General features: G+C 47.3%; 2 protein-coding genes across 9 annotated transcripts in view; both read left to right on the forward strand.

The window, feature by feature from the left end:
* Positions 1-10,729, forward strand: part of ogdha (oxoglutarate dehydrogenase a) — a 28,007-nt gene extending 17,278 nt beyond the window's left edge. For all 4 annotated transcript variants that reach the window (XM_086075814.1, XM_086075816.1, XM_086075813.1 and 1 more), the window contains 12 exons: positions 1,264-1,596; positions 2,785-2,887; positions 2,986-3,114; positions 4,202-4,352; positions 5,192-5,319; positions 5,411-5,589; positions 5,971-6,042; positions 6,898-7,023; positions 7,105-7,177; positions 7,262-7,425; positions 9,125-9,279; positions 9,951-10,729. In XM_086075814.1, the coding sequence (XP_085931940.1) occupies positions 1,264-1,596; positions 2,785-2,887; positions 2,986-3,114; positions 4,202-4,352; positions 5,192-5,319; positions 5,411-5,589; positions 5,971-6,042; positions 6,898-7,023; positions 7,105-7,177; positions 7,262-7,425; positions 9,125-9,279; positions 9,951-10,071 (1,734 nt within the window). In that variant the 3' untranslated portion in view covers positions 10,072-10,729. The remainder of the gene's footprint in view (positions 1-1,263; positions 1,597-2,784; positions 2,888-2,985; positions 3,115-4,201; positions 4,353-5,191; positions 5,320-5,410; positions 5,590-5,970; positions 6,043-6,897; positions 7,024-7,104; positions 7,178-7,261; positions 7,426-9,124; positions 9,280-9,950) is intronic.
* Positions 10,730-12,032: 1,303 nt separating this feature from the next.
* LOC147173146 (zinc finger MIZ domain-containing protein 2-like) lies at positions 12,033-23,246 on the forward strand. Of its 5 annotated transcripts, none has more exons than XM_086075819.1 (21): positions 12,035-12,514; positions 13,482-13,540; positions 13,614-13,728; positions 13,796-14,007; positions 14,758-14,914; positions 15,190-15,438; positions 15,506-15,611; positions 15,689-15,801; positions 15,865-15,954; positions 16,031-16,193; positions 16,258-16,393; positions 16,466-16,544; positions 17,911-18,042; positions 18,127-18,229; positions 18,304-18,461; positions 19,580-19,647; positions 19,734-19,802; positions 20,512-20,738; positions 20,817-20,975; positions 21,095-21,282; positions 22,066-23,246. In XM_086075819.1, exons 2-21 carry the CDS (start codon positions 13,491-13,493, stop codon positions 22,177-22,179), a joined length of 2,688 nt encoding a protein of 895 aa, XP_085931945.1. In that variant the 5' UTR covers positions 12,035-12,514; positions 13,482-13,490; the 3' UTR covers positions 22,180-23,246. The 5 variants fall into 5 exon arrangements, with proteins under 5 accessions (XP_085931947.1, XP_085931945.1, XP_085931946.1 ...); XM_086075817.1 differs by having other exon boundaries at positions 12,037-12,514; positions 15,862-15,954; XM_086075818.1 differs by having other exon boundaries at positions 12,041-12,514; positions 15,862-15,954; positions 20,817-20,977; positions 21,100-21,282.

Raw genomic sequence — 23,246 nt, forward strand, 5'->3', positions numbered from 1 at the left:
TCAAAATGTCTCATTTTGCCATTCAGGAACACAACTTTAAGTGCAATATGAGGCAGAAACATTTTTTTATATATATATATATATATATATATATATATATATATATATATATATATATATATATATATATATATATATATATATATATATATATATATATATATATACATACATACATACATACATACATACATACATACATACATACATACATACATACATACATACACACACACACACACACACACACATGGTCCACGTGTAAAATAAGGCCTTGTTGTTGTTGTTGTTGTTTTTGTTTTTTTTCCTCCACCGACCAATTTGCGGATCGTGCGTGACTGAGCCGTGGCGCCTGATCCCAACGGACCACGGATCAATGACAATCTGTTGCACCACTATTGGATAGAGACCGGGCCGACCCATGAATAGCGAAATAATCCACCTATTGTATAATTGACGCCTTTTGAAGTTAGGGATGTAACCATATCCAAACATCAGGATACGATGTGAAGCTCACAATACGATAATTATCACGATATTGTGGGAAGGTTGGCGATTTAAAAAAATAAATAATAAAATAAATAAATAAATAAATAAATAAGTAAATAAAATAAAATAAAATAATAACAATAATAATAATAATAAAAAAAAAAATATATATATATATATATATATAAAAAGGTCGCAATATTGTAAAAAATAAATAAGTCATATTGTGCTTTTGTACATAACAGCGATGCATATAAACCACCTATAATGTCTAATAACACTTCATATTTGCTCATGCACGCACATATTGATTTCCTCCACATATCGACTCGCTTCACCAGCACATGACGTTCCTCGTCATCTGACCATTAGCGTGGATTTTAGACATTGAAGGGCCAAAACATGCCTCGTGAAAATTCAACTGCACTAAAAAAAAACTAGCCGCTAGAGGGTGCTACTAATGGATGGCAACCTGGCTTTTTTTTAACAGATGTGCTGCTTTTGGTATGGTGACATGATGACGAGGATATTGTGGCAGTTTTAATATCGCGATGTTACATCCCTAATTCATATGAATATTTATTTGTCGTTGTGCAAATAACATGGTTATAAGCGACAACGAGATAACGTTATGAGCACCAAATACTGCCGTTGAATATTTGGCGCACATAACGTTGTTTGAAATTTTTTGGTACAAAATAAGCCCCAAAATGTTCCATCCATCCAATGTGCGTTATCGCTAACTTTGCTGGGCGGGCCTTTCCCACGGGTTAGATCGGCTTCACCACCGACCCGCGCATGGCTCGCTCGTCGCCGTACCCGACGGACGTGGCGCGCGTGGTCAACGCCCCCATCTTCCACGTCAACGCCGACGACCCCGAGGCGGTCATCTACGTGTGCAAGGTGGCGGCCGAGTGGCGGGCCACCTTCCACAAGGACGTGGTGGTGGACCTGGTCTGCTACCGGCGCATGGGCCACAACGAGATGGACGAGCCCATGTTCACGCAGCCGCTCATGTACAAGCAGATCAAGAAGCAGAAGCCCGTCCTGCTCAAGTACGCCGAGAAGCTCATCGCCGACGGCAGCGTCACGCGGCAGGAGTATGAGGTACAAAAGAAAAACATCCAAAATGGAGGCTTCAGGGAAAGAAGCAAACTTCGCATCTACCGGTTAGCAAAAACCGTGTGCTTGGTTCCAATATGATATTCAAATCTCCGTGTTGTGCTTTTGACATCATTTCCTCCACAGAACTCAGGACCAATTAGTCAGTTGCACGTTTGTTTGTGGCATGGCGGACTTCAGGGGGGACTTCCTTGTTTGTCCACCAAGCCTCACTTCATTTTGAGCACAGGCGGCAAATTCAGGTCCAGAAAGTCAAAACCCTGCCACAGTTTGGCTTTAGCCCCAGGTGCTAGCCAGCTAGCTCCCTAGCTAGCTCCCATGGCGCTTGTTTACCTGCTAGCTAGCGAGCTAGCATCATTTGATTTGCCACCTCTGATTTTGAGACCAAGTGTCCTGTGCTATACCTTTTTTGGGCTCCACAATAATAGAAATGGACTCTATGCATGCACTATTTCCTCATTTGGGGGCTAGCGGCCTGCTAACTTATGGTCACGAGGCTAATGCTAGCGACAGCAATTCCTCCAAGTCTTCGAAGGCTGTCTGCTGCAACTTTTCAAATTGCTTCACTCATCCAAAAGTATCAGCGAGACCATCAAAGCATCCACATTTGAGATCTTTTCATGGCCGATAGGCTCGATACCAATATTGATTATTAGTCGTCGAGGACGCTGATAACCAATATTTGGAGCTGATATTCATTTTCAAAAAGGGAACATATTGTCATCAAAATTTGAAAAAAATACAAATTCTCCAGCTCTGAGTTATTTTTAACTTTTAGGAATGTTTGTTGAAAAACTAACACAAATAAAACTACAGCAGTCAATAGACGTCTTTGTTTTAAAAACCTAACAAAAAGTTCAGGTATTTCCCAAATCTCCAAATATCATTTTACTTGGCCAGCAGCATTTCTGAAAATGGCAAACATCAGTGCGCCAAAGTTAACACTTTTTCAAATGGACTATTATCGGGCGTATGATTCTTCCAAATTTGTCAATGCTGCATATTGCCGCCGATTACGGGTCGAACCCTAAATCCACATGTGATTTCTTTCGGAGCCATTTGTGCTTTGGCACTTTCTTATTGCTATTCGCGAGCTTTCCAAGTTGTCGTGATGTCAACGTCCGTCTTGAAAATGGAAACCCAGGCCGGACGGATGTTGTGGCGTGTGTGCAGGAGGAGATCGCCAAGTACGACAAGATCTGCGAGGTTTCCTACGCTCGCTCCAAGGACGAGAAGATCCAGCACATCAAGCACTGGCTGGACTCGCCGTGGCCCGGTACGGGATTCCCAGGGAGGGGGGCGGGAGGGTCAGAAGCGCTGGGATCCGGTCCGGGTCCGCATCAAGAGCTTGTTGTGCCTTTTTGTCGTGCGCAGGTTTCTTCACGCTGGACGGGCAACCCAAGTCCATGAGCTGCCCCTCGACGGGACTGAGCGAGGAGAACCTGGACCACATCGGACAAGTGGCCTCCTCCGTCCCCGTGGAGGACTTCACCATCCACGGAGGTCACGTCTAAACTGTGCCGTCGTTTCCGCGACCCGACGGGATGAATTTGTCTCTCACGATGTTTTGGTCTCTGTGCCTGGCCCCGCTCGCCGTCTTAATGTCTCCCTCCCTCCCTCGATCCGTCGCTCTCCCTCTCGATCTCTTTTTGTCGTATCTCTCGACCACCCTCTTCATTTCTTTGGCCATCTTTATCTCTCTCGACCTCCTTCTGCCTGTCTTGACCTGTAAACGTCTTCCATCACTTTCTCGCACGGCCATGTATCTTGATCGCTATCTTGCCATCGCCCTCTTTTCTTCACAGGAGGAATAAACTTGCTCCTAGGGCCGGGCAAGAGCGGCCAAAAAATAAAATCTCAATTCATAGGGCTGGGTATCGATTCCGAATTGCCCGATTCGATTCGATTCCGAATTGCCCGATTCGATTCACATTGATTTTGGATTCAGTTCAAATGATGAATATTTACATTTCAGATGGAATCCAATGCAGTTACATTACCAATGTAGGTTTTCTTCACGGCCTAATCAAAACAACAAATAAGAATTGAAATGGATTACAACCACAGCACGATGTAAATAAAGTGGCAAAAACACGGGGCTCCTCCTCTGAATAACAGAAGGGAACATTCGAACAACACTCGAACAACAGAGTACGTGCTGCCTCAGGCATATTTCTGTGCTTTCACGATTTAGCACATTTTCAGCAATTGGATTTTTTTTTAACTCCAAAATTTGGTCCCAAAAACGTACAAATCTGTTCTATTATAAATGTTGTGTGTCCCAAAGACGTATTTATACATTTTTAAAAGTGTTTTTTTATGCTAGAGCATACAGAAGGCTTTGATACCGCTTCTGACATGAAGAGGTTGCTTAAACCAATGGTAGTTGTTACACAAACGGCCAGCAGGTGGCAGCAGAACGAGAGATCAACCCAGGCCAAATTGTAATCGCCTGACAGCCCTCGTTATGACGTCAATCCACATCTCCCCATTTTCCGCAGCGTTGTCGATCTCTGTTGCTGCAGTCCGCCAGTCCGGCTATGTCCTTATCTAACCCGGTGTGTGCGTGTGACGTACGTGTGATGTCCAGGTCTGAGTCGTATCCTGAAGGGTCGCGCAGAGATGGTCCGCAAGAGAACGGTGGACTGGGCCCTGGCCGAGTACATGGCTTTCGGCTCCCTGCTGAAGGAAGGCATCCACGTGCGTCTGTCGGGACAGGACGTGGAGCGAGGGACTTTCAGGTGCCTTTCCCATTTCCTCCTCCAACCGCCGCTTCGATGAAAGCCGACACAATTTGTCAATTGTCGGCGAGCTCGGAGAGAATGAGACTGACCGTGTTAGAGGACGTTCGGCCCGGCCTCCAGATACTTCTGTGCGCAGGTGGCAAATCCAGGTCCACAAAGTAAAAACCCTGCCACCGTTTGGCTTTAGCCCCTCGCGCTAGCTAGCCAGCAGGTAGACGAGCACCCGGGGAGCGAGCTAGGGCGCAACACGACCATGTTTGTGGTTTGGGAGAGCAGAGTGCTACCAGGGAGCTGAAATTCTGAGCCGCCAATAGCGCTCAGCATCTTCCTTGAACGTTCAGGAAGTTTTTAGGTAGGTGAGCTTTTGATGTACCTCACGTACATAAAAAGCTCACCTACCTAAAAACGTATTACGTACGCACGCACTTTATGTTTTTTAATGCTAGAGCATACAGAAGTCTTTGATGCAGAGAACGCTTGAAGCAATGGTAGTTATTACAAAAACGGCCAGCAGGTGGCAGCAGAGCAAGAGAGCTCAACCAGGGCCATGTTGGAAAAAAAGCTCTTTTTTCCCACAGTTTTCAACAGATTTGTGAATAATGATGAAACTTGGCTATATTCTAATGCTAATGCTATTAATGTCCTTTTTTACCTGATGAAAGAAGAGACTTTAATCTTTCTTTTGGTACTTTCCATGTTTTTATAGCAAGAGATGACAATCTTCCAAGTCTTTGCCACCACTGTGACTTAGTTTTGGCTCGTCATTTCTTGGAAGAGCGTCTTGCAAAATGGTGTCGCCTTTTGAGCACGAGTGTAGCGCGTGTCCGCTTTTGCAGCCACCGTCATCACGTCCTCCACGATCAGAACGTGGACAAGAGGATCTGCATCCCCATGAACCACATGGCCCCGGACCAGGCCCCCTACACCGTCTGCAACAGCTCCCTGTCGGAGTACGGCGTCCTGGGTCAGTCCCGTCCCCGTCGTCGGTCCCGCCCGCCGCCATTGGCCGTCGTCTGGCTCCCCGCCCGTGTAACGTGTGCGTCGTGGCCTTCCAGGCTTCGAGCTGGGCTTCGCCATGGCCAGTCCCAACGCGCTGATCCTGTGGGAGGCGCAGTTCGGCGACTTCCACAACACGGCGCAGTGCATCATCGACCAGTTCATTTGTCCCGGCCAGGCCAAGTGGGTTCGACAGAACGGCATCGTGCTGCTGCTGCCGCACGGCATGGAGGGCATGGTGAGCGCCGCCGTCGGCCCGCGTCGGAACGTCGCATGGCTCCATGCTAACATGTATTGTCATAACACATTGGCGGCTAACAGAAATTAGCATCTATGGTAGCTTTAACGCTACAAACAAATGCTGACATTTCAGTTAAAAAAAATAATAATTATAATTACAATTAAAGACTTTCATCGCTTGACATCCAAATACTGATGAATTTTCAGTAGGGTATCAAAAAGCATTGGATAGCAAATTTCAAAACAATCAAATGGCGATATGCAAATCAGCTCGCATGCATATAAAATGCAATAATCGCTATTAGAAATGGAAATAGCACAAAGACAAAACACAAAAAACGCAACTAGGAATTGAAGCAATCAAATGTGACGTCCGCAGGGTCCCGAACATTCGTCCGCTCGCCCGGAGAGATTCCTCCAAATGTGCAACGACGACCCCGACGTCATGCCGGTAAGACTTCAACGCACGCCTCTGCCGTGTGTGTCTTTCGTTTTGCGGCCCATATAACTATCATTGTGGGGACCGACTTGTCCTTGTGGGGACGTTTTGAGTACAGATCTCGTTTTGAGGGTCAAAGTTTAGGAGTTTAGGATTGAATTGGATTTGGATTTGGGTCGGGGTTACATTTTGGGTAAGGGGTCGACCAAAATCCATGTTGTCAATGGGATGTCCCCACTAAGACAGTAAGACAAACGTGTGTGTGTCTGTCTGCCTCGGCGTATGCGTTCGGGCTGGGTACCGATTCTCATTTCCTCAATCGATTCCATTTCGATTCACAAGAGTTCATTTCCATTCGATTTCCATTTTTTTCTGATTCGATTCGCTTCAATCCGATGTCGATTAATTGTGACACATCAATTATTCTTAAATGTCAAGGACATGATAAAAAGTTGACAAATATTAAACCAAATTTTGCGGAGGCAGCAACGCAAACATTGACATCAGCAAGGATGAGATGAAAATATTTTCATGATTGAATTCAATCATTGTACATCTAAATTCAAAAGATTCTGAATGGTCTTAAAGTGCAATACGTCAACACTTTGAATGTAAGAAAATACTTTTACATTCATTTGAACGGTACATTTCAAGAAAAAAAAAATCTGCCTTTAAGTCAATGTTCTTAAGAACTTATGGTAAAAAGAGATCTAAAATAATGGATTTGTGGTTCCATGAATCGATACGAGGCTTGAAAAGGAAAATGGATTGGATGTTGATTGTTTGCTGTTTTAAAACCCGGCCCTCGTGTGCGTGTCCTTCCGCTTCCTGCCCACCGACCAATGGCGTGCGCGCGCTCCTCTCCAGATGCTGACGGACGACTTTGCCGTGCGTCAGCTGTACGACTGCAACTGGATTGTCGTCAACTGCGCCTCACCTGGAAATTACTTCCACGTCATTCGCCGGCAGATCCTGCTGCCGTTCAGGAAGCCGGTAAGACTCCCCACGCCCGTTGATGCGTGAGTGCAGTGTGAAAAGGGGCCCAAGCGTGACATTTCCTCTTTGTGTCCTTAGCTGATTGTGTTCACGCCCAAGTCGCTGCTGCGTCACCCCGAGGCCCGGTCCACTTTTGACGAGATGCTGCCAGGTTTGCCGTCCGTCGGCGCGTGCGCGTGCGCGTGCACGTGCGCGCCCGTATAATGCTTGTCGTTCCTGCTCGTCCCGCGTCCAGGAAGACAGTTCCAGAGGCTGATCCCCGAGAGCGGCGTCGCGTCCGAGCGTCCCCACGAGGTCAAGAGGTTAATCTTCTGCACGGGCAAAGTTTACTACGAGCTGACCAAGGAGAGGAAGAAACGCGAGATGGACGCCACGGTCGCCATCGCACGCATCGAGCAGGTACGCCGCCGCCGCCGCCGTCTGTTTGTTTATCAAGAGAGAAATTGTTTGCTTTTGGAAAGCAGATCCTTCCTCGCATCTTCCTCCACATCGTGAATAGCAGCCCGACCGACGAATCCACGATAAACCTTCAAAATGGCAGCTTTTTGCCCACGTTTTGACCTTTTATGCACCAGGGCTGTCAATTTGAATTGTGATTGCAAATTTGGCGAGCTCTAAAATGTAACATCATAATATGCAGCGCGGCGCCATATGTTTGCAAGTACGCGATTGTGCCGTCGTCCCCGAGTGCGCTTGAAGCCGTTTGATGATCCGCCTGTCGGAGTTTGCTGGAAAACAAAACGCGCGTCACAACCTGACCTTTTACGGCGCCGCTAATGCTAAAGTCAATGTCTCAAATCCCATTGAAATGGTAGCAGGAAATTAGCATGGACTCGTGATGTTCCCATCAATGAGAAATCTTCACACGCAAACACTGACGACAACACGACTCCATCTGTGACAAACAAGTTCAATCGCAACTTTTTCTCTGCTGTCATTCTGAGTGCAGATCGACATGTGAGAAGGATTTTAACGCCGTTCATCAAATGCATTTCACCACGTAATTCTGGGAATAGAAAAGCAAAGTTCATTTTTTTTTTTAGACAATAAATTTGCAGTTGACACCTGCCGGTCCACACAGTGAAAATCCGCCCATTGAAATGCATTTTGGGGAGGAGGAGGCATGATGGCGTATTAGGACCACGTATAAATATTTATTTATTTTTTAGAGCGGAGTAATATTCCGAGAAAAAATTCAGAAACTTGCGAGAAATACACGTGTAGCGCAGGTAGTCTGAACTGCTGGCTTTTGTCCACCAGGAGCTAATGTAAGGATTTGTTGGTGGTTAACTCATTTGCTCCCAAAAAGGTATAAATAGGTTCTATTTTCCATATGACCAGTGTCCCAAAGACGTATTTATACGTTGTTGTTGGTTTTAATGCTAGACAGAAGGCTTTGATGCAGAGAACGCTTGAAGCAATGGTAGTTATTACAAAAATGTCCAGCAGGTGGCAGCAGATTATAAGAGATCAACCAGGGCCGTGTTGCAACAAAGCTCTTTTACTCACAGTTCAAGAGATTTGTGAATAATGATGAAACGTAGCTATATTCTAATGCTAATTGCTGCAAAACGGAAAGAAATAGAAATATACTTCTTTTTCCTGATGAAAGAAGAGACTTTCATCTTTCTTTCGGTAGGTTCCATGTTCTAATAGCAATAGAACACAATATTCTGTGGGCGTTGCAAAACCGGTCAAAATCCAGCAAAACAGCTGTGAGCGAAGGGAGTTGCTTCAGTCAAAATGGCTGCCAGGGAATGCGTTCATGGAACACTGTTTATAAAATGAAAAGGCAGGTTGGAGACGGATTTTACGGGAAACGATGATTATCGACAATTTGACGTCAAACCGATAAACGAGCGAATAAAGAAATGGCCCGATAACAATGGACTTGCCACGTTGGTCCGTGTGTTGTTTGTGGCTCATCGGTACCGGTTGAAAACAGCGTTATCGTGCATCCTTAACCCTTTAACCCAACCGGAAATCGCTTGGCACGAAATCCCAAGTAGGACGCTACGTACATTTCTCGTCGTGTTTTTTTTCTTCTCTTTCTCGCCAATCTGCCACTTTCTAAAGTGTGTCGTCGCGTGTCGTGCAGTTGTCTCCGTTCCCGTTCGACCAAGTCAAGGCCGAGTCGGAGCGTTTCGCCAACGCCGACCTGGTTTGGTGTCAGGAGGAGCACAAGAACCAAGGCTACTACGACTACGTCAAACCTCGCATCAGGACCACCATCCAGAGGGCCAAACCAGTCTGGTCAGACAAACGGACAGAACAGACCGCTTGCTCTTCCTCTCTCTTCATCCCTCCCTCAGTCATTGTCTTCTTTCCACTCCCTCTCTTTCTCTCACACTGTTGCTCCTCCCTCTCTCGCACTTTTTCTCTCTATTTTTTTCTCTTCCACTCTCGCTGTCTTCCCGTCTTTCTTGCCCCTTCTCTCCAGACATGGGAAAAGTACTGACATCCTCTACTTGAGCAAAAGTACAATTACTTGTGTAAAAAAAAAAAACTTAGTCACTCAAATAAGTACTCGAGTAAAAGTGAAAAAGTACAGGCTCTGAAATGTACTTGATGAGTAGAAGTAACCGGAAATTTCCTCCGACGTTGTTTTGAAAATCTATCGAGTCAAAAGTACAGATACTCATGTTAAAATGTAACAGATAAAAGTAAAAAGTAGTCTAAAAAAAATACATATTCAGTAAAGTACAATGTATTGAAATAACTACTCAAGTAGAGTAACCAAGTGTTTGTACTTTCTTACTTCTCTCTTTTTTCCCCTCTACCTTAACACGCATTTCCTTCACTTCTATTCCCTCCCTGCCGTTATCTCCCCCCCCCCCCCCCCCCACCCCCGCTCTTCTCTATCCACTCCTTCGTTGTTTGTTTTTGCCCTAACGGCGACCCTCCCCCCCTTTTTTGTCTGTCAGGTACGCGGGTCGCGGCCCCGCCGCTGCTCCGGCCACGGGTAACAAGAACACTCACCTTCTGGAGCTTCACCGTTTCCTGGACGACGCCTTCGGTCTAGACGCCTTCCAGAACCAGCAGTAGACCTCCTCGTGACCTCTGACCCTGCAGCAGTTGGAATGAACCCTAACCTGTGACCCCCCCCCCCCCCCCCATACATACATGCACACCAAGAGATCAAAACTCCAAATAAGTTGATTTTCTTTTGTCAGTTTGCAAATTAGACGTCACTTTCGCTGTATGACAGGGTTTTCCCAGCAGCGCCTCCTACAGGCAGACAGTGAAAACACAGATTTCTGTGCAGTTTTTACTGATTTTAAAACGTGTTGTTTTTTTTCAACCCCCCATATCAGTCATCTTTTTTGGTAGACGTGTGGGAAGAGTTGCCTGCGTCGCACGTTGCGTTTTTTTTCTTTCTTTCACGCTTTTATGAACGAGTGTCGGGCTTTTTTGTGGTCGCCCAAAAAGAAACCAAATGAGCTTGGTTTGATCAAAGATGGCGAAGAACCCGGCCGGGAACTTACGCTTTGTGTTCCACATTGTTAGCAGCGCGGCTGTTTGTCCTTCAGCCGGTCGGCATGGCAACGCTGGGGAGAGTTTTTGCGTCGGTGCCAAAGGAGAGTTTAGCTTTGACGTGAATGACAATAAAAGATCTTCATGTATTTATTTTCCTCGAGGAGAGCCGCCAAGTTCTCTTCATTGAATTTTGCTTCATTCAATAAAGATTTCTTTATGTACTCCACATGTCGTCACACTTTCTGTAAAGATGACATCCGAGCTGTGCAACGCTTGTCAACAGAGACTGGTCGCCAGCCACTGTCAGGTCACATGTCAAAGCCAAAAGGTAAGCGGAGCTGCCAGCATTATCTTAAGATAAAGAAGTCAACGCAAGTGATGGCAAAATCGAAAGCCAGGCGAAGTTTGCGATTCGAATCGCGTTCCAAAATCTGTCTGGAAATCACAATGTCACGTGACTGTTCACGTGAGTCATCACCCGAAATAATGAAATGTCAAAAGGCTTATGAGTGCTGTGGTTGGTTCATTGTTATCGCACCTGCACCACGTGCTGAGTTTAGACCATTACGCAGGGGACCCAAGTTCAATTCGCGGTCCGAGCGGCGCATTTTTGCAGGTCATTCTTTTCTCTAATGCTTTCTGTCGATACTTGGGATGTCGCATTAAAATCAAATAAAAAATCTGCACAAGTTTTTGATTAAATGTGATCGTAATGTGGGTCCCATCAAAACATTTAAAGTCATGTTGAGAAATTAGTATTTCAAAGGCAAAGCTAAAAGCAAACCAAGAACCAGCAGCATTAAGCTAATTTGTAGTTCTATACATATTTTGACGGGGGGGGGGGGGGTTATTCCGTTTTTCTTTCTCATATTATTTCTCTCTTATGGCGTCCATTACAACTACAGTATATGCCGATAGCCATTTGTGTAAACTAGGTGATGACAGCCAACTGGGGAGTTGGCAACACTTCTTTAATCTACTGTTTGAATGTGAGATTTTAGAATTGGCCACTAGATGTCGCTGTGGAGAGATGCTTCAAACGAAGCGATGCTTTTTCTGAATCAATTGTTCCAAATGATTCGATCGCTTCAATGTCCCGTTTCTGCCATCCCGAGTCAACACTCATTTGTTTGAAGTGCCTGCTGCATTTGGCATATGCTAGCACATGAAGTGCTGCATTCGCCAAAGAAAATGTTTTGTTTGAATGAAGTCGCCAAGTCGTTGCCACTCACCTAATCGCGAGCTCCAGAGGCTCGTCGTCAGACATGGGATCAGAGGGGGCGGGGCTAGGTGGGCAATTGCTTCCCTGCACGAAGACAGTTCCGCCTCCTAAAAACAGGCTCATTTCAGGCACGTCAAAGGGGGAGCGTTCAAAATTGTGTGTTCACGTCAGGAGTGTGCAAGAGATGGACAGCAACTGTTGCCATTGCAGTACAAAATACGCTGTGTGAAAGAATCCATTTCACATCAAACAACACATAATTGTCTTTTAGCAATAATTGGGTGGTTGTGTGATGTGTACAGTGCGACCTCCGAACATTCACCTTAACCCTACACACGCACGCGCGCGCGCACACACACACACCAAATCCCATCCCTCCCTCCGGCGTCAGACAGTTCTTTTTCCTCCTCCTCCATTAGGCCGCCCGACCGTCGTCTTCTCTCTCCGGTGTGACGGCGGCGATGCGGACGCAGCAAGGCCTCGGACAAGCAGCCCTCAGTGCCCGGCCGTGTTGCGTGTTGTGGTTGCGGTGCTGCTGGTCGCCGAGCCGCGGGGCAGCGGGGGATGCTGGCGGCTGCTGAGGCCGGATAGTCGACGCGGCGGCGAACCCGGAGCTCCTCGAGGGCGAATCCGGAGCATCTTTTGTGGATATCGAGGGACGTGTTGAAACGGGTCGTCCCGCCTCCAGTGGCTAATTACGGCTCGAGCCTTCTTGATGCCCCGGAGGCCCGCACGAGCACAGAGCGCACAGCCCCGCCGCGGGGTTAGTTCGGCGGCCAAGTGGCGGAGGTAAGACGGCCTCGCGGTCAACCTTTCGCCAGGCGCGCGACGCCGCGCTCGCTTTCGCTCAACTAGCCGGCACAAGCGTCTTTTAATGAAATCGAGCGTTTGCGTCAACAATCAAACCGTATTGTATAAAAGAGAATTTCGGAGGAAGACGTTAGCTGGCGGCTAAGTGTTAGCCTGCTAACATTCCATTGTCAGCAGCCGGGCTTGAGCTAGCCTAGCTAAGTTGCTAACCGCTCAACAGCTGGGGAAGGACAAGCCACTACGCGTTGGAATGTTTACTCATCACATATCCTCGACGCTTCTTGAAACAGCAACCGGGTGCGAATGAGAAGTTAAAGTTAAGCGGCTTTTTGTTTTTTGGTTTTGTTTTGTTAGTTTTTTCGGCGGCTGCCGTGTTCCTTGCCGGCTGCTAATGCTAACGCGAGCGGCGTAGGCGGCTGCTTGTTGGCTTAGCATTAGCATGAGCAAATTGAATATTATTCCTGGCAAAATGTCTCCGACGCTCAATTTCAAACGCCTCGTCCTCAAATTGACCTCACTTTTAGTTAACGAATCAACGCTACTACTCTGTGTTTGTGTTGAAGTGTATGTTACGATGTGGTAATGTGTCTCCGATATGTGTGTGTGCAGTTGAACCATTTTTGTGTAAATGTGTGGTCTTGTTTTTGTTACATGATGGGACTGTGTATGTTGTGTGTGTTTTTATCACGTGGTTCGCCACCAATACAACACACGTTACCTTGACAATAATTGATTGTCTTGATGAGTTTATTGTGTCATCAGTACACTTTCAAATGAGTGTAATTCACACAAAAGAAAAGAAAAAGCTTCCCAAACAATTTTCCAATGTTCACATCGCCATGTTGGCATCTGATCTTTCTGTTTGGTGGGGGCCGTGAGATGGAGACTTCCCCGGAAGGTCTTGGGCAATGTTGTCGTCTGATTGGCTGCTGTTGACTTTCCACAGAGACCCCCAATGAATCCGCTCAATCAGATGAAGGCCGGGCTGGCCGGCAACCCACACAGGTACGTGCGCGCACACTCTCATACACACACAGGTAACCCGCCTACTCACCCCCTCCGCCCCGTGTGTCCCCAGCGAGGGTCCGTACGGGTACGAGCCCTCCAGCTGGCAGCAGCCCACCAACCAGCCACCTGGGTCCCTCTCCGTGGTCACCACCGTGTGGGGGGTCACCAACCCCTCAGCCAGCCAGGTATTGACGCACGCATGCTCTCTCGACACCCTCGCACATCTCACACGCCGCCTTATCTTCACGCCAGGGTCCGGGCGGCGGCGCGATGGGACCCGGGGCCAACCCGACCGGGGCGCACGGGATGCAGGTCCCCGGGGGGGGCCCGTCCATGGCAGGGGGCCCGGGGGGCTACGTGAGCCAGCAGAGCTACGGGGAGCCCAACAAGGCCTACATGAACCAGGGCGCGTACGGCCGGCCCGGTGGGGGCTACGTGGGCGGCCCGGGCGGGTACCCGGGAAGGTGGGTGTCGCGTGTAGGGATGCCGTCACATATCTTTACAATCTGTCGTTCTATCAATCAGTTTATTGAATAATTAAAATAATATCATTTTACTTTATAATAAATATAATAAAATGCATTAGAGCTGTCAAAATTAATCGACTATTTTAATAATCGTTTGGCACCTTTTATTTATTTTAAATGGTCCAAATCCTCAGATTTCAGTATATCAACGAACGGGTAACATAGTACGACACCAATCCCCCTTTTTAATCACTTATATGAATACGTAGTAAAAATGACTGGTTAATAAACAGTGATTAGGCGGGAAAATGTTTTGTAATACACTTTAATGCAAAATTGCAATGAATGCGATCAGTCGATTATTCGATTATAAAAATATTCGATAGTGAAAGCACTCGTTTAGCGTACTACAAAACCATTTAACCAATTACTGGTTATTAACCTGCTTTTTTATTTGTTGTCATTTTATTTTTCACTTCTTGCTTCTGTCATCATTTTGAAAGTAAAAGCCGATGTTTGCAAATATCGAAAGAAAACCAGGAGCACACAAATCAGAGAAGAATTACCTTTGAGAGTCGGAAAAAATATTTTTCAACTTAAACAATCACTCTAAACATTTACCCGATGAATAAAATAGTCGTGTATAAATTTGATCCTCCGTTAGTTGTTGATTAATTTTGACAGCCGTCGGAGCACGCTTGACCGCGTGGCGCTCGCCGTTGCTGACTATTTGCCCCACCCACGCAGCTACCCGCCAAACCCCAGCGGGGCCAGGGGGGCTGCCGACTTCACTCAGGCGGCCGCCGCCGCTGTGGCGGCCGCAGCGGCCACGGCGACCGCCACCGCCACGGCGACCGTGGCCGCCATCCAAGAGAAGCAGAACCAGGAAATGAACTATGGACAGGTAAGCCGCACTTCCCCGCTATTTATAACACGCACATTCTTTCTCTCAAAGGGAATGTTTTTTTTTTGTTTTTTTGCCGTACTAGAATAAAGTGTAATTGCACATCCTCTCCAGTAAGTGGCGATGGTGCTGTCATTGTCATCAGCACTTCTGCAAAGGTGTACCTGCAACAATACAATTATTTGGACAAATGACGCTCTTTATAGTTGTGGCGGGAAGTGCAAAAAAAAAAGTCTTCCTGGTGGGGGTGTACCAAAAAAATTGTTGTGTCCCAGATGGGCGGCTCGGCGTACAGCAACCAGTTCATGGCCCACTCGGTGCCCCGCATGTCACCCGGCATGTCACCCGGAGTCATGGGGCCGGGGCCCGGCTCCGCCAGGGGCCCTGCCTCTATGAACTCTATGTACGGGCCCGGAGGCCCCCAAAGGGTCACGCAGCACCAAAACTACTCGACGGCGGCGCAGCAGGCTCACCAGGCTCACCAGCGGCCCCCGCAGGGCCTAAAGCGACCCTACAACTCGGAGGTGAGCCGCCATCAATCGGCCGATCGATCGGTCGGAGCGCAATCTGACCCGTGGCGTTCCTCCCCAGCTCTACCCGGGGCCGCCTCAGCAGTACGGCCTTCCCGTCGGTTCCGCGCCGGGCTCAGGCGGGGGCGGGCCACCGGGACCCGGCTCCTACTCGCAATTCCACGCAGGTGAGTGATAGTTTCCACCTTAACGTTAGCAGCTAATGCTAGGCTTTGTGATAGGTTCCTCTGTTGCGAACCCGCAGGTGCTGCTGGTCCAGGCTCCGCCCCGCAAAGGCCAGGCTCCACCCCCTCCTACCAGAAGCTGTCCCTCCCCCAGTACCCCTCATCTGTGCCCCCCACCTCGCAATACTACAAGGTGTGTGTGAGCATGTGTGCACATGTGTATGTGTTTGTGTGTAAATGTGTGTTGTTGTAGCAGGAGCAGTTCAACGGCCAGGGCGGAGCTTTGGGTGTGATGTCAGCAGGGGGGGCCGCGGGAGTCTACACCTCCTTGAACCCGCCTCCTGGGGTAAGTGTGTGTTTGGACTTTTTGTGTGTGTGCGCGCGCGCGCTCGTCGTCATTATTGACGTGCGATGCGACTCAGCCCGGCCGAGGGTTAGCGGCTTATCCCAGCTCGCCGGTGCCCGGGAACCCGACTCCGCCCATCACGCCCGGCAGCTCGGCGGCGCCGCCCTACATGTCGCCCGGCAACAGCGACGCGGGCAAAGCCTCCTTCTTGCCTGACATGAAAGCGGCCCCGCCCACAGGTGCGTGTCCGAGCCATCGCGGCGCCCGACTGGAACCCGAGCCGTCTGACTTCCCGTTGGGCAGGTAACGAGGACCTGCGTCTGACCTTCCCGGTGCGAGACGGCGTGGTCCTGGAGCCTTTCCGCTTGGAGCACAACCTGGCGGTCAGCAACCACGTCTTCCAGCTCAGAGACTCGGTCTACAAGACGCTGGTCATGAGGTCACTTCCTGCCGCCGTCACCTTTGACCTGACGGCACGTGCTGAAGCAAGCGCGTGTGTGCGTGTGCGCAGGCCTGACCTGGAACTTCAGTTCAAGTGCTACCACCACGAGGATCGGCAAATGAACACCAACTGGCCGGCCTCCGTCCAGGTATGCGCTCGAGTTCAGGGGTCAAAAGGATGTCACAGAGGGCATTGTGATTTACTAGGAGTGTTGCGTGGATAGTGATGATAACGAATTTATCGTTATGATGATTTAATAATAGGGCTGTCAAAATAAGTGCCTTCATTTTGACCTCAAGTTCCGCCACAAATTTTTTTTTACGCGTGATTAATCAACACCCGTCCTGGGGGAATTGCAGTCGCAACGCGGCCGACGCGACCGCGTCATCACTTAGCAGTCGTAATAATGCATATTTTTGTGGAGACTAAGGGCCACGTTGTATTTTACAATTTTTCAAATGTGCACAATTTCACAAGATCATTCTTAAGATGAAAAGAAAAACGCACTGAGCTGTCACCGACGTCTTACAAATGCAATGATGCCATCTAGTGGCAGAAAATGAACTCAACACAAATCAATAGCACTCGTTTTTTTACAGTACAGTACATCTTTTTAATTTTAACAAAAAAATAATAATAATTATAAAATTACATTAGTGACTAAGAGAGGCAGCCATATTTCTATTAGTTTTTCCCCACTTTTATATGAAAACTTTATTTTATTGTGCATTTAGAACAGATATCAAATTTGCGATTAATTGTGAGTTAAATATTGAAGTCATGCGATTAAATACAATTAAAAAATAATCACCTGACTCCCCTATTAAAAAAAAAAAAAAAAAAAATATATATATATATATATATATATATATAATGATTTGAAAACAAACACACAGGCCATTAAAAAGTCATTTTCTGAAATTAAGTCTTAAATAGCATAACTCTTAATATTATTATTATTTTTGCCTCCTGAAAAAATGACTTGTTCATGATTTATTTTACAACATTATAAAGGGATTACTATTACAGAATTTGGTAATAATAATAAATGTGATTAAAAAAATAAAAATAATAATATAAGTATTTGTGGGGACCGGTGACGAGTTGTAATTTCCAATGAACCTGGAGTCCACAAATTGCTTCATCCTGCAGTTACTTAGCTTTGAATTTGAAAAGAATAATGTTGTTTTCCTGTCACCAACGTCCAACATGGAACAGCAGTGCCACCTAGTGGCAGAAAATAACCAACACAAATCTGTGACTCAATGTTTCACACTCAAAGCAGGAGGAGGAGGAGCTCCTCCTTTTCTGCTTGAGGCCTGTCCGTCGCAGCAAATAAGCTACAAGCCATGCTAATTGCTAAGCTAACCTTATAGTGGCAGGGCTAGCTAGCACACTTAAGACTGGAATGAAGCGCTTGTGTACGCTTTGACAGACGTCTGGCTGTTGCCACGTTATAGCGGCAAATGAGTAATTTAGCCCCCCCCCCTTCCTGCGTCTGTCTCGTTCCCCAGGTGAGCGTGAACGCCACGCCGCTAACCATCGAGCGCGGCGACAACAAGACGTCGCACAAGCCCTTGTACCTGAAGCAAGTGTGCCAGCTGGGCAGGAACACCATCCAGATCACCGTCACCGCCTGCTGCTGCGTCAGTGGCACGCCGCCGCCGCTCGCTCGCTCGCTCGCACCCGCCTGGCGCCCGTCTCACAGTCTCTCTCGCCATGTCGCGCAGTCCCACCTGTTCGTGCTGCAGCTGGTCCACCGGCCGTCGGTGCGTTCGGTTCTTCAGGGCCTGATGAAGAAGCGGCTTCCCGCCGAGCACTGCGTGGCTAAGAGTGAGTGACGGCCGGGTGGGCGGGGCCCAGCCGCTCGCCGCGCGTCCTTCACGCCGTTGTGCTGTCGCCCGCAGTCAAGAGGAACTTCAGCAGCGGCTCCGTTGCCGGCACGCCGGGCCTCAACGGGGAGGACGGCGTGGAGCAGACGGCCATCAGGGTGTCGCTCAAATGTCCCATCACCTTCCGACGCATACAACTGCCTGCCAGGGGACACGACTGCCGGCACATACAGGTGCGTGCGTGCGTGCGTGCGTGCGTGCGTGCGGGCGTGCGTGCGCGCGTGTGTGCGTGCGTTCTAATTCGCAAGCTAACACATCACCGCGTGCGTACGTGCCGCCGTCACGGATTTTATTTGGCGCTGGAATGATGTCATGTGTGTGCGTGAGGAACCAAAAGTAATCAAATAGAGACGGAGCGATATGTTTTTGATGATTAGTCGTCAAGGAGGCCGATAACCGATATTTGAAGCTGATATTCGTTGGAAAGAAAGGAAATAAAAACAAAGAAAAGAATTATCAGCAAAGTCAGAATTCATTCGTTCAAAGAGAGTTGGAAGAAGTACAAGAAAGGATCGTGTCCTCCCCCGCTAACTTGTATCATGATGATGTGCCATCAGTTATTATATTTAATAATATATCATAAAACTGGAGGAAAAAAGAAGCAAATGAAGGAAAAAAGGAATGGAAAATAAAGATAAAAACAATTGTATAAATATATAAAATAGCATTTTCAGTAAAAAAAAAAAAAGGGGGGAGGCTATTGGTATCAAAAAAAATTTAATTACAAGCTTGACTTTATCTTAAAGCATTCATGCTTAGTGAACAATTTTTCACACTTTTCAAAATGTCGTTTTTTGTTTTTTTAATCTTAGACAATATGCTTCATTAAAAATACGTGAAACCGACACCAACGGCATGAAGTGCAAAAGTTGCCCCCGAAAACCTTCAAGGGTGTTCGTTCTTGTGGAATAACAATGAACGCGAGCATCCATTTTGAAAAGAATGCAAAAAACGCAAACTATCATTCCAGCGAAAATATTTTTGTCTTTGAATGACAATCGCGATTCTTATGACAATCGTTTTTTCTTTTTTTGGCACACCTGCTTCATGTCGCTCGTTTTAGGTTTTGGACGGGGTTCGTTCGTAAAAGGGTTCAAAAGATCTTTGCAGAATCGGAAAAATGGTCTAAAAAAAGCGACAAGTCAAAAGTGCCTTTGAACATCTTACAAATCCTGATGAAATTCCTCCATTTGCCGCGTTCGCAAGCATTCGCCGCTCCGTCGCATCGTGAACGGCTTCATCATCCGTCACGTTCGGAAACGGGACCAAAGAAGACACTTTTTCTGTGCAGTGTTTTGACCTGGAGTCGTACCTGCAGCTCAACTGTGAAAGAGGAACATGGAGATGTCCCGTGTGCAAGTAAGCACGTACACGCGCCTGCGCGAGCGCCGCGCGTTGCCACGGTAACCTTCCTTTTCAACATGTGTGTGCGTGCGTGCGTGCAGTAAAACGGCTCTGCTGGAGGGTCTGGAAATGGATCAATACATGCTGGGAATCCTCATCTACGTCCAGAAGTGAGTCCTTCTAAACATGGCCGCCCTCATCAGTCCACAAATATTCATCCACGTCACCGTCATTATTGATTAGCAACATGATTTACATAAACGCTCATTAGCGTACGATACGTTTCCAAAATCCGATCATCCCATCGAGTTTCCTTTTTGATATCTTTTTCCCATCGATTGATCAGAAAATAGAATTTTAAAGGCTGAGGTTTTTTTCCTTATGTTTTCTTGACATTTACTGTTGACGTGAATTAAAAAAAAAATTCTGACATTTGTGAAAGCTGACTTCTATCAGAATCTTTTGGATTTACAATTATTGAATTAGAATCATAAAAATGTTTTCATCTCGTCATTGCTATGTGGAAAACACGTATCTCCATTTTGGTCTTTTTTATTTTTTTATGTTTTTATGTTTTTGGGAGGAAACTGAATGCAGACGCCCCAAAAAAAAAAAAAAAAAAAAAAAAGTGTTTTTCACATAACAGCGATAACGTTTTTGTGTAACACGTAAGTGATAATAAGACAAAATCTCTTTTTTCTTTTGCTCAACTTTTTTGGAATTTCATGTTTGTTGCTTTAAAACATTTTTTATCACGTCCTTGATATTTAGGAATAATTGATGTTCCGTAATGAATCCATATCGGATTGAAGCGAATTGAATGCGCAAAACTGGATTGGTTTGAATGCCGGGCGTGTTTTGCGCTTTGCGTGCGTCCAGTTCCGAGTACGAGGAGATCACCATCGACCCGGCGTGCAGCTGGAAGCCGGTGCCGGTCAAGCCGGACGTGCACGTGAAGGAGGAGTCCGACGGGCCGCCGCTCAAGCGCTGCCGGAGCCTCAGCCCGAGTCGCGTGCTGCTGCCCAGCGTCATGGAGATGATCGCCGCCCTGGGCCCCGCCCCCCCCTCGCCAAGCGCCGGCCACGCGCACGACTACTCGCGCTCGGGTGCGCTTCTCTTGCTTCCCGCCGCCTCGACCTACGAGCGTGCTCGCGTCTCAAAGCAAGGCGTGTGCGTGTTTTCAGCGCCCTCGTATCCCGGCCAGCCGGCGTTCTCGGACTTGAGCGCGGGCCCCGTGACCCCGGGGCACATCGGGGGGGACTTCTCCTCGCCCGGACCGCCCCCCCTTTCCTACCGCTCGGAACTGTCCGGCGCCCTCCTGGCGGCCGACAAGCCGCCGCCGCAGGTTCCGACGTCAACACTTGCTTCCTTCTCCGATTTTTTTTTGCTTCCACTTTCCTCCTCCTTTCATTTTCTTTCCTTCCTTTATTCCTTCTCTCTTCTCTTCTGTTCCTTCCTTCCTCGCAGATGTCCGCTTCCCACGGCGGCGCTGCCGTCCCTCAGCAGTCGCCTGTCGGTCTCCACGGCAACCTCCAAGCGGGCGGGGCCGTCAACCCCATGCTGCAGCAGCGGAGCAACCACAACGCTCGTCTCCACGGCGACGCCTTCGGCCTCGGACCCGGCGCAGACGTCCCGGAAGCTTCTCTGGACGTGAGTTCGCGCCGTGCGAGTCAGGGTTCCAATTCTTTGGGATTTTTCATGAAATGTGCTTTTTATTTGGCTTTGACTTTTGTTTCAAGTTCAGTTGTCATGACTTTTTACAGCAGGTTTGGTTTGGTATTATTCGTTTTGTTGACTTTTTGTCTTTATTTTCATATGTGGACTTTGTTGTCATTTTTTTTTGTTTCCTTGTTTTGTGCAAACGACGCAAAGCAATACCAAAATGAAAACGTTTGAAATGAAGCTCGTGTGCAATATTTTCATTTGATCGTTTTTTCAAACGGAAAATGACACAAAACAAGTCAAGCAAAGAGAATCTTTGTTGCGCTTGCGAAGGAGCCGACGAAAGCGTTTCAAGTTGACGTTGACTTCATTTCGGGTCAAAGGTCAACATTTTGTCCTTGCAATCCAAATCTCGACGCGTACGTAAACATTCCCCTTTGTAACTTTTCTACCAATTAGTCGCAACGCGTCACATTCTCTCTCTCTAAAAAACCATAACGATAAACGATACGAGAAATATGTCGGGGGGGGGGGGGGTTGTCGCTCGGATGAATGATGTGAAAAGAGATTCACGTCCCCCAAAAATCCCAAATCCAATCAAGCCGTCAGCGAGATCCGCTTGCCGGCGCCGCCTCACTTCCATCTGAATTTCAATCCACGTCTTGATTTTCATTGTTTGCTTATATTCAGTGGCAAAGACAAAAAGTCGTCGTTTTAGAAACAGCATTTCTGCTGTTTTTACTTGATGTCCTTAGTTTTCATTCATTTCAGCTGCTGCCAGAGTTGAGCAACCCGGACGAGCTCCTGTCCTACCTTGGCCCCCCCGACCTGCCCAACAACAACAACAACAACGACGACCTGCTGTCTCTTTTTGAGAACAACTGAACGGACGCTTCAGCCCGCGACCATTCCTTTTGTCGTCAGTCCAAGTGAACCAAAATGCGACCAATCACCTTTTTTTTTTTCCTCCTGTTCCGCTTCTGCTGTTAGCATGCGTGGACACGCAGCTAGCTTGAAGCGCATCCAGCAGCCGCACAACGAACAGGAAGTGCAGAAAACTGTCAAGTTCCTGATTGGCTGCCTCAAATTGGACTTTGGCCGGGACTCCCGCCACCCGTGGGCGCTTCCGTCGACACTGGCGTCCGCTTGACGCTCATCAGCACAAATCCAACGCACCATGCCGACGACAGACTTTTTCTTTTTTCTTTTTTCTGTCTATTGCGATCAATTTTGATAACGAGCTCGGTGACGATGTGACATTTGCGAGAAGCTCAGTAGGGACGTCACAATATCCAAATGCCGCCATACCATATCACAATATGGTGGGGAGGATGTTTATAATACAAAAATGAGCTCATACTAAAAAAAAAAACTTTACAAAACTATTGTGCTTTTGTACATGACAGCAATGCATTTAAACCATCTACAATCTCTCATAAGACGTCATATTGAGGCGCTTAACTTGCTCATGCACGCACGCATCGACTCGCTTCACGAGCAGATGGCGTTCCTCGTCGAAACGGAGAAGGGCCAAAACATGCCTCATGAAAAAATTAAATTGCACTAAAAAAACAAAAACCGCCAGAGGGTGCTACAACTGCACAAATGGAAATCAATCTGACTTTTTGAACAGAGGTGCTGCTTTTTATGTGGTGACATGACGGCGACAATATTGTGGCAGTTTTAATATCGCGAAATTGCCGTTATGGTTTCATCCCTGCAGCTCCGTGTTAAAAAGGGTGACGTTCGCAATGCAATAGAATTTCCTTCCTTGATTTGCATTTTCAGCCCATTCGTTCCTTCCTCCTCGTTTGCATCCCTTGATGTTCAAGTTGCGAAATCAATAAGTTATTGTGATGATGTTGCTTTTTGGTTGAAAGTCACCACGTCGTTATTTCTTGCCTCGTTTTGGATCCGCAATGATGACTGTGAATAAAAGCGAATGACTTGAA

This window comes from Leptonotus elevatus, chromosome 5 (assembly GCF_054856555.1).
Source record: "Leptonotus elevatus isolate MCC_2025b chromosome 5, RoL_Lele_1.0, whole genome shotgun sequence".
Taxonomy (NCBI): Eukaryota; Metazoa; Chordata; class Actinopteri; order Syngnathiformes; family Syngnathidae; genus Leptonotus; species Leptonotus elevatus.